The sequence below is a fragment of the Parus major genome, chromosome 10 (genome assembly GCF_001522545.3).
Source record: "Parus major isolate Abel chromosome 10, Parus_major1.1, whole genome shotgun sequence".
Taxonomy (NCBI): Eukaryota; Metazoa; Chordata; class Aves; order Passeriformes; family Paridae; genus Parus; species Parus major.
This window is the reverse complement of record NC_031779.1, coordinates 8,022,938-8,032,223: the sequence shown is the minus strand read 5'-3', so window position 1 is coordinate 8,032,223 and position 9,286 is coordinate 8,022,938. Positions and strand designations below refer to the sequence as shown.

General features: G+C 62.8%; 1 protein-coding gene across 1 annotated transcript in view; it reads right to left on the bottom strand.

Annotated features, from left to right (window-relative positions):
- ONECUT1 (one cut homeobox 1) overlaps positions 1-8,892 on the bottom strand; it is a 22,276-nt gene extending 13,384 nt beyond the window's left edge. The window contains exon 1 of the mRNA XM_015639466.2: positions 7,407-8,892. Within this exon, the coding sequence (XP_015494952.1) occupies positions 7,407-8,487 (1,081 nt within the window). The 5' untranslated portion in view covers positions 8,488-8,892. The remainder of the gene's footprint in view (positions 1-7,406) is intronic.
- Between the last annotated feature and the right edge of the window lie 394 nt (positions 8,893-9,286).

Genomic DNA, 9,286 nt, shown 5'->3' with positions numbered 1-9,286 from the left:
TTATCCCACCGCATCATCCCATCCCACCGCATTATCCCACCGCATCATCCCATCCCACCGCATTATCCCACCGCATCATCCCATCCCACCGCATCATCCCACCGCATCGTCCCATCCCACCGCATCATCCCACCGCATCGTCCCATCCCACCGCATTATCCCACCGCACCATCCCATCCCACCGCACCGCATCCCACCGCACCGCATCCCACCGCACCGCATCCCACTGCACCGCATCCCACCACACCATCCCATCCTACCGCACCATCCCACCGCACAACCCCACCGTGTCCACCGCACCTCATCGCATCCCACCGCACCGCATCCCCCACACTACATCTCGTCCATCACGTCCCACTGCGTCCCACCGCATCCCACCGCACCGCACTGCACTGGATCCACCGCACCACATCCATGGCACCGCATCCACCGCAACGCGGGGACCACACCGCATCCCACGGCACCGCATCCCACCACACCCTGGGGACCGCACCTCCCTGCGGGCACCGCACCGCGGGTTCCCTAAGGCACAGCACTACACCACGCCATGCGCTCCGCGCCGCGCTGCGCCATGGGCTCCTCACCCGCGCTGCCGCTCCGTACCGCACCGAGCCGCGGCCCCGCACTGGGGAGTGCCAGCCGCTCCGTTCCGCTACGCTCCTCATAGCGCAAGCTGGGAACCACCACCCGCCCGCGCTGCGCTCTGCTGTGCTCTGCTCCGCTTGTGCGCCCCGCCTCCGCGAGCCGGCCCACTGGGCCCGGGCAGCACCGCCCGCTCCGCACCTGGCCCTGCCGCTTCTCACCCTCCGCACCTCCCGCCCCGGCAGCCCCGCCCCGGCCGTGTCCCCCCCGCGCGGGTCCGCGGGACAGCGCCGGCTGAGGAACCGCACCGGGCCCGTCGGGCCCGAGCCGCTGACGCCGGCTGACTCCGAGCTGCGGGAGCGAATCCCCCCGCCGGCCTTTGGGTGCTGACTCCGGCATCAGGGTTGGGTCATTCCGCCCCCTCCCGCATCCCCACTCGTAAACTTTGCTACGGCAGCCGAAAATTTAGCTTCTGAGCCGTGGAAGCGACGCGATCCGTTTCAAAATCTTCATTGCAACACTGAGGATCGCCGAATTCGCTGAAAAACCCGGGTCGTTTCTCTGATTCTGCTCCTAAGGACCGGCCTGCCTGCCTCCGCTTCCCGGCTCCAATTTTTTATGTTCTCCGTCAATTCCAATATATTCAAAATAACGAGATATGTTAAAAAGAAAGGAGAAATGATTCAGTGATGACATAAAGAAGTTCCTCCTGTTGGGGGGGAACATTAAGAGAGCCGTTTGGCAGCCTGCCTGTGCGGGGGGAAATGGGGGAAAAGGGGGTGCGGGAAACTCCTCCTCCTGTGGCTCAGTTCTTATCAACGGGTTTGTAATGCGTACGACAATAATGTAGAATTCTGCACCCTAAAAACATCCAAAACCTGAACTGGGGCTCACTTCAGTGGCTTCTGTGCCCGGGCGTTAAGGAAGAGCCCCCCCCGCGCCATCCGATTCAGTATTTTAGTCTATGTGGAGCAGCAGCATTTCTAGCTCCAGCAGGCAGCTCCCGCACACGCCGGCCCTGCAATCCGCACCCCGCAGCAGCCCGCGGTGCTGCCCGCACTCCTGCGGACAGGAGCCAGCCAGCGAGCTTTAATTGCCCTTTGGGCTGCACGGAAAATGTCACCACTGAGGCTTCCTATCGCCCTAAAACGGGGGAAAAAATGAAAACTACTGTTCAGCTAATAAATTGTTCTTATAAATTAATCTTTCAGCATCATAAAACTGGTTTCTTAAGGAAAACGGCTCAACTCAGCTGTGCTTCCAAAGAGAGTCTGTCAGCATAGGTCACTTCCCTGTACGTGTATGATTAATCCAGGCAGATTTATGTCTGAAACGCGAATCAACATTTATCGATTCGATCATGGAAGCACCCGACACGCGGCCATGCTGGGTCCCGGTCGGTCCTCAGGAAAAACTCCCCTCGATGCCTGTAGTCCTCAGGTGAAATTCACCAGTATTCACCATTCATTCAGTACTTCAGCAACAGTTCCTGCGCTTCAGTCACCTTAGAACTCCCTGGAAACTAACTTGTCTCTTGTGTGGAGCTTATGCAGACTTCTCTGCTACACAGACAGGTGTAGGCTGCCTAAGGCAAAGCCGGACCGCTGGTTTAATACCGGTAATCGCAAAGGCAGGCGCCGAAGCACACCTGGCCTGTGGATTTCCAGATGATTTTGTCTCAATGTGATCATCACGTTCCTTCCTGGCTGTGTAAAAGGCAGTTCGCACACGCCAGAAGCCAGCTGCAGCGCCGGCAGGAGCCCGGGCTCCCTACCGGTGGCACCTGCAGCGGGCACAGTCCCGGTGCCACACACCTCTCCTCCTCTCGTCCTGGGATATCCCGACCGCTTTGGCTGGCTGAGTTAAGGTGCTGGGGGAAGCTCGCTTCCCCCCTGGCCACGCACCCGTTCGAAGGCACTCATCCCCAAAACAGGCGCCCTCAGGGCTCTGCCCTGCCGGGAGCCGAGCCGCTCTGGCCGCGGGCAGCCCGTGCGCTCAGCCCGGCGCTGGCCGCAGCACCGCGCCACTAATTGCCGGCTGCCGCTACGTATAATCGATGCGATGCTACTCCCCATTGGGGCCGCCAGCCGTGGGGAGGCTCAACAAACACCTGCGCCCGGGCTACGGGCGGCCTCGGCCGTGAACCGGGAGGGGCTGGCCCGGCCCCGGTCCCGCCGCGGGGCTCGCCCGGGAGCGGGGCCGCCGGGCCGGAGGAGGAGCGGGGCCGGCGCGGGGTCGGGCCCTGCCGGCGGCCGCTGTCCGTGGTGCTGAAGTCGGGCAGGGCCTCACTCGTTCCCCGCTGGCGGGGAAGGAGAGGCTGGAGCCAGCCCGGCCCGGCGGCGCGGGGCCCCCGCTCACAGCGCTGCCCGGAGCCGCCGCCTTCCGGCCCGGGGAGCCGCTGCCCGGTGCGGGCGGGGTGCCGGGGCCGGTGGGGCCGCTCCCGCCCGCCGGCGGTCAGTAGATGGCGCAGGACCCCCGGGAACCGAGGGGCGAGGAGCGAGGGCTGTGGACGGCGCGATGGCCCCGGCCGGTCGGGGAGGGCATCGCGCCACAGCCCGGCTGCGTGACCCCGGGGCACCCACGGCCGGGAGCGGCCTTGTTTTGAGGCTTTCTATCCAAACGGCAGCGAGGGTGGGAGCGGGGCACGGCCCCCGGGTGCCGCCCCGCCACGCGGCGGGTAATTAAAACAAACAAACAAGCGAGCGAATGCACGCACGAACAGGCAGGGGCCGAGCCGGGCTGCGGGGGCGGGGGCTCTGCCAGGACGGGCGCGGGGCGGGCCCGGCCCAGTGCGGAGGAACGCGGCTCGCCCGGCCCCGCTCCTCCTCCTCCCGCTGGGCAAACATTAACGAAGGGCAAACGCGGCTGTAAATCAATCCCGCCGAAGGACGCGGCCGGCAAACAAGTGCGCCCCAGCGCTCCCCCGCCTGCGCACCGGGCGCTGCGGTGGCGGGCACGACTGCTCCGGCGGCTCTCCCACCCTCCGATCCCTCCGGGACGGGGCCCCTTGTCTCGGCCCAAGCAGCGCACCGGCAGCGCCGGAGCGACCGCTGTCACGGCCCAAGGTCCGCCGAGCCAGGCCCGGGCCGTCCCGGGTCGGGAGAAGGGTCGGGAGGAGAAAGGCCTCTCCCCCGGGCCCGGTCCCCTCTCGGAGTGTCGCCGGTGAAGGCCCCGGTCGATGCCCCCCGCCTCCCTGATGCAAATGCCTTCATGCAAAGTGCCCGCAGGGTAAATATTAAACAGCCCCTAATGAGGCCACCGGGGCCGGGGCGGCCCCGACCTTCCCGGCGCGCTCGGGGGAGGCGGCGGGCGAGAGGTGCAAACGGCGTCATTAGATTTCATATTTAATGTGGAAAACGTTCTGATTACTCCATCGATTTCTTTACAGTTAATTTGGCGAGAATTTCTCGCCGGCTTCCCAAGGCTTCAGCTTAGCCGGGATTCACATTAGGAGGGAGAAAGGATAAGAGGAGGGGGGGAAAAGAGATGCAGCTATGAAAAATACCGCTCAGGTCTCAGGCAAACATGGAGCAGCTTTGGAGGGACGGGCCTGCCGCCTCCTGAGAGCCGCGGGCGAGCTCGGATTCCCCCAGGGCGCCTTTCGCTGCTGACACCCGCTCGGGGAACCCCCGCAGAGGGGCTCTTCGGGACGAGCTCGCTCAGAGGGGGCACATCGGCAAAGAACCCCTCCGGCAGCAGATCCTAAGGACCCTTGGGCACCCTTACACTCCCCTGGTGCGTTCGCAAAATGTGTCTTTAGTGCATTTTCCCTGGCCGCTACCCTTCCTCCCGATCGGCGGGGCCGTGCGAGGCCGGCGGGCAGTCGCAGTTCCAACAATGAATGGCTCGAAGCAGATTATTTTTTCCTGAACAAGACACAGTCGGGATTTTTTTTTTTTTCTTTCTTTATCCCCTCCCGTTTCCTCTCTCTCACACACACGGGGAAAAAAAACCAAAACCCAAACCCGAAACCAAAACAAAACCCTGAAATAAATTCAGCCTGGAATCCCGGCAGGCTGCAGAAGGGATGTACTTTTTCTTTTAATTGTATTTATTTTTTCGGCATCCCTTCACAGCCCTTCCAAATGTCAATGAAAGCGAGGGGGAGGGAGGGAAGACTAACAGAGAGACAGTCAAATAGATAAATATTCAGTGATAGAGAGGAGAGAGAGAGTGGGACAGACAAAGGAAAAAAGAACAGAGAAGAGAAGGGAGATGGGATGAATAAGATGGAGGCTGGAAGAGGTCAGCTTTGCAATTAGCAGTTCTGCTTACATTTCAAGAGACAGCCCAGGAAGTGTCAAGACCTCAATCCTGCTTCCATGTAACTACCAATTTTTCTTCTATTTGTCGGAGCTTCTGTAATCTGGGAGGTAGGAATCCCCCAGGGACGGCTGGAAGGGGCAAATACTCAAGATAAAGTGCAAGGCGAGACCGCGAGGCCTAAAATAAGCAGGCTCCATCCCCCTCACTGCCTCCCGGTTGTTGTCTGCAGGAAATCGGAAAAGGAAGAAATGAAGGCGGCTCTGGGTATTTATCTACCTGATAATTCTCTAAACGCCCGGGAGTGAGTTATAATTTGGACGTGAAATTTAATTTGCGTCGGCTGCAGTAATTTATGTTATTTTGAATTGATGTTCATACATCAATATCAATCGGGGCAGATTTTTACCACTTAGTAAGATCATCACACATTTAAAACCTGCACAAAATAAAATCGATACTTTCTGCATTTACCGCCGGTGGCTGGCAGCACGGCGCGGAGGGGCGCGGAAGGAGGCGCAGGCTGCGCGGGGCGGGGCGGGGGCCCCGGGACCGCCCCACTGCCAGGGACGCAGCGCTATGCAAATGGCCACGTGCTGCCGGAGCCCAGGTGGGCAGCGCCCGGCGAGGCCCGGAGCCCCCGGTACGCGAGGGACGCCCGGGTGCAGGCGGCACATCCCGACCCACCCCCGTGCTGCGAGCTCCCCTTCGCCCCGGGGAAGCTGCTTCTGTAAGGTGCCAGCTTTGGGGCTTCATCGGAAAGGGAAGGCGGAATAATGAGGCTTTGTCTCTCTAACGGGATTAGCGGGATCCGTTTATGAGAGGGCAGAGCTGAGGTGGCTGGAAGAAGGGGCGGTTTGGGAGCAGAAGCGAACAATGGGACCCTCCGGAGCCGGCAGCTGGGCAGAACACGGCCTCCTCCCTCCCTCCCTCTCGGCCTGCAGCCGCCGGGGCTGGCAGAGCTTCCCGGCAGGCAGCGCCAGGGAAGGGATGCCAGCAGGCTCCGAATCGAGGGGCTGTTTCCAGTATCGATCTATGCAAATGAGCGGAGAGTCAGGTCGACCAAATTGTCGTAAAAATCCGCTCCAAATAGAAGAAAGTTCGCCTTAGCAATCGTTAGGGGGATATTGGAAACAAACTCCATCCTCCTCTCCCGAGTAGCACCAGCAAGACGAGGGTTTTTCGCTGCTGGGGTGGCTGCTGAGACAGGGAAGGTGGAAAGCGCAGTTTCTGAGAGCTCAGACCTTTGAAACTGACTCCGCAGGAGTGGAAGCCAAAGAGAGCAACGTCCTCCCACCGGCGGGTACCTAAAGGCCAGCTACAGCTGGGAGGGAGGCCCTGCCCCGTACCCTTCCTAGCTCTGCTGTAGCTTTCTGGAACAAGGTGGTTGACTGAAAATAGGCACGGAGAAGGGTGGCTGCCCAGCTGCGTCCCTGCACACCCGGAAACGGCCGCAAGTTCTCACCGCCGCGGTACTCCAAAGCGCAAGGGCAGTTGTGCTTTTGAAAGGAGAAAGATTTGGCCCTTCCCTTATTTTTGTCTGTGAAACGGATCAGTGACCCCGGCTCCAACTCGGATTGACTGTCTTGCGTTCTCCAGGGACAAATTAATGGAGACCTATCACTTAATTAACAAACCCTCGCTCACGGTATATTAAAGCCGGTCTCTGCACCGGGAGCGCAGACGCGAGGGTTTGGGGAGGCGGCGGCAGAGCACGGGTACGGACCGGGACGGGACGGCCACCTCCGAGCAGACAATACGGGACCCGCTCGGAACACACCGGGCAGCGAGCACCCACAGCGGGGTGAGGCTCTGGAGCAGAGAAGCCACGACACGGACGGTTTGTCTCACGCAGAGACATCCATGCGAAATTCAAACTCCGCGGCCTAATGATAACTGCAACCAGTTAAAAAAAAAAAAATAAAAAATTAAGAAACCCAACGATTTTAGCCAACAGCATTTCTCAGCCAGCGCTCACCGGCCGGGCTCGGCTCACTCGCGCGGAGCGCCTGTCCCAGCTCACCCAGCCCAAGCGGGACGCTGGCCCCGAGCCCCGCCGCGACCTCAGCCCATCGCCCCCGACACAAAGCAGACGCACCGATTCCTCTCGGCTGCGCATTACCGGGGCTCCCCCGTACCCCGTCCGTGGGCCCGGTCGGGCCCGGTTCAGCCGCCAGTTCAAGCGTTTCTGCCTCGCCCCCCGCGCTCCGGGCAGGGCTGCCGCCGGCCGGTGCCGCTCTCGGCGACGTCCCGTTACCGGGCGCGCTGGGCGTCGTTGTGCCGGCGGCAGGAGAGCCTGGAGGGTGCGCCCCGGCCGGGAACGGGGAGAGCCGGGGCGCCGCACTGCGCAGCCCGAGCCCCGGCTCGGCTTTGTCTGAGTGCGGCGCAGAGGAACCGGACGGTGCCGGTGCGCCGAGCCGGGAGAGGGGAAAGGAGAGAAATGGAGCGGCGGAGCGGGGGATCGGTGCTGCTCTTCAGGGACAGGCAGGGACCGGGGCGGCCTGCCCAGGCCCGAGGCCCCGCTCTGCCGCTGCCGTGCCCCGACCCCGCAGCGGGCTCACCTGCAAGCCGCAGAGCAGACATCCGCTGAAACTCCGGCTCCTGGAGCCACTTCCACATTCTGCGGAAGGTCTCCCGGCCGGATTTGAGCTTGCTCCAGGGCTTGGGGTTCCTCAGCAGGTCTGAGAGCGTCCCTTGAGAGCGGCACAGCACCCTCTGAGCGAAGATAGCCTGGGGGATGCTGTACCGCTTGAGCTCGGTGGTGATCCTCTGAGCTACTTCTTTGGTATTGATTTCTTCCATTTGCCCTGAATTACTTCCACTGTTGACCTGCGAACCAGTTACAGAAGGGTTTTGCTCCCTGGCAGAGCCCAGGATTTGCCCGTGGCTCTGGGCATTCAAGTGGGCATGGGGGTGGTGTGGGATCCCGTTGATAGGCACCATGCCAGCGGAGGTGGGGGTGAGGTGTTGGTCGCCATGCCTGGCTAACATGGCAGGGTGGTGGGCTTCAAATCCGTTTGGGGTGAGCATTTTCTCGGCGGGCATGGTGGCACCGGGGTGAGCGTAGTGGGGCAGCCCTTGCTGGGAGTTGTGGATGCTCCCCAGGCCCGATCCAGACAACGGAGAGAGGCTCTGTCCCATGCCGGTAACATCCTTGTGGTAGGGGGTGTAAAGATTGTTCATAGACGCCAGACCCCTCTCGTCCCGCATGAGCGTGAAGCTGCCGCTCACGTTGCCCGGTATCCGCTGGTGGGGATGGTGATGGTGGTGATGATGGTGGTGGTGGTGAGGGAACTTGTCCGAGACCGTCGAGATGGGAGGTAGAGGCTGAAGAGGGGTTAACGTGGTGTAGGTGCTGCTCATGCTCATGCCGGGGGGTGTCTCGCAGGCCATGGTCATGGTGGGGTGCAGGGGGCCGGTCAGAGCGTGCTCGGGCGGCCGGTGGTGGTGGTGGTAGTCGCCGCCGTCGAGGATGGACGCCATGCCCATGGAGCGCGGGTGGGCCGGCAGGTGGCTGCCGCGGTGGGCCACCGCGCTCCGGTGGTGGGGGCTGCCGCTCATCAGGTCGGCGGCGGCGGGGACCGGCTCATGGCTCACCCCGTGCAGATCGCCGATGTTCTCCATCGCCAGCTGCGCGTTCATCGTCGGCCGTGCGGGCGGCGGGACCGCACATCTATCTGGTGGGCGGTGGGGCGTCCTGGAGCTCTTGGCGGCGGCCGGTTGCTCCCGCGGGCCGGCGGCGGCGGGCGAGCGCTGCTGGCTGGTGGTGGCGGTGCTGCTGCTGCTGTTGCCGGGCTGCTGGCTTTCCCCGTTTTGGTTGGCTTTTTTTTTTTTTTTTTTTTTATTTTTTTTTTTTGGCAATTTTTTTTTTTTTTTTTTTTTTTTTTTCCCCGCTGCTGGCTGGCGCCGCCGGGCCGGTCCTAGGGCCGCCGCTCCCTCAGGCCGGGCCCCGCAGCCGCGGCCGCGGCGGGTGTGTGGTCGCGTCCCTCGCCATCCCCAGCCATGGCTCTCTCTGCGCCCCGCGCTCCGACACCGCTCCGTGCTGCAGCGCCGCCGCCGCCCGCACCGCGCATGCGCGCGCGCCCCCTCCCGCCCCGCCCCGCCCCGTGACGTCACCGCCCCTATTAAGCGGGCGAGCCGCGCGCGGCGGCGCCCAGAGGCGGCGGTGCCGCTGCCCCGGCACAAAGGGGCGCCCCGCCCCGCCGAGCAGGGACACCCGCCCCGCCCCTTCGGTGACTCCGCGTTTTCCGTGAGCGCGGAGCCTCCTCACCTCACCGGGAGCTTCCGGAGGTGACACCGGACCGCCCTGCCCCGGGGCCCCCTCGGGCCGTGCCCTTTGTGTCCCCCGCACTCCCCGCCGTATCCGCCCATACTGTCCCGCAGCCGCCTGCCCCGGTATCGCTTCTCTCAGGTGCCCTACGGGGAAACTTCCCGCTGCCCG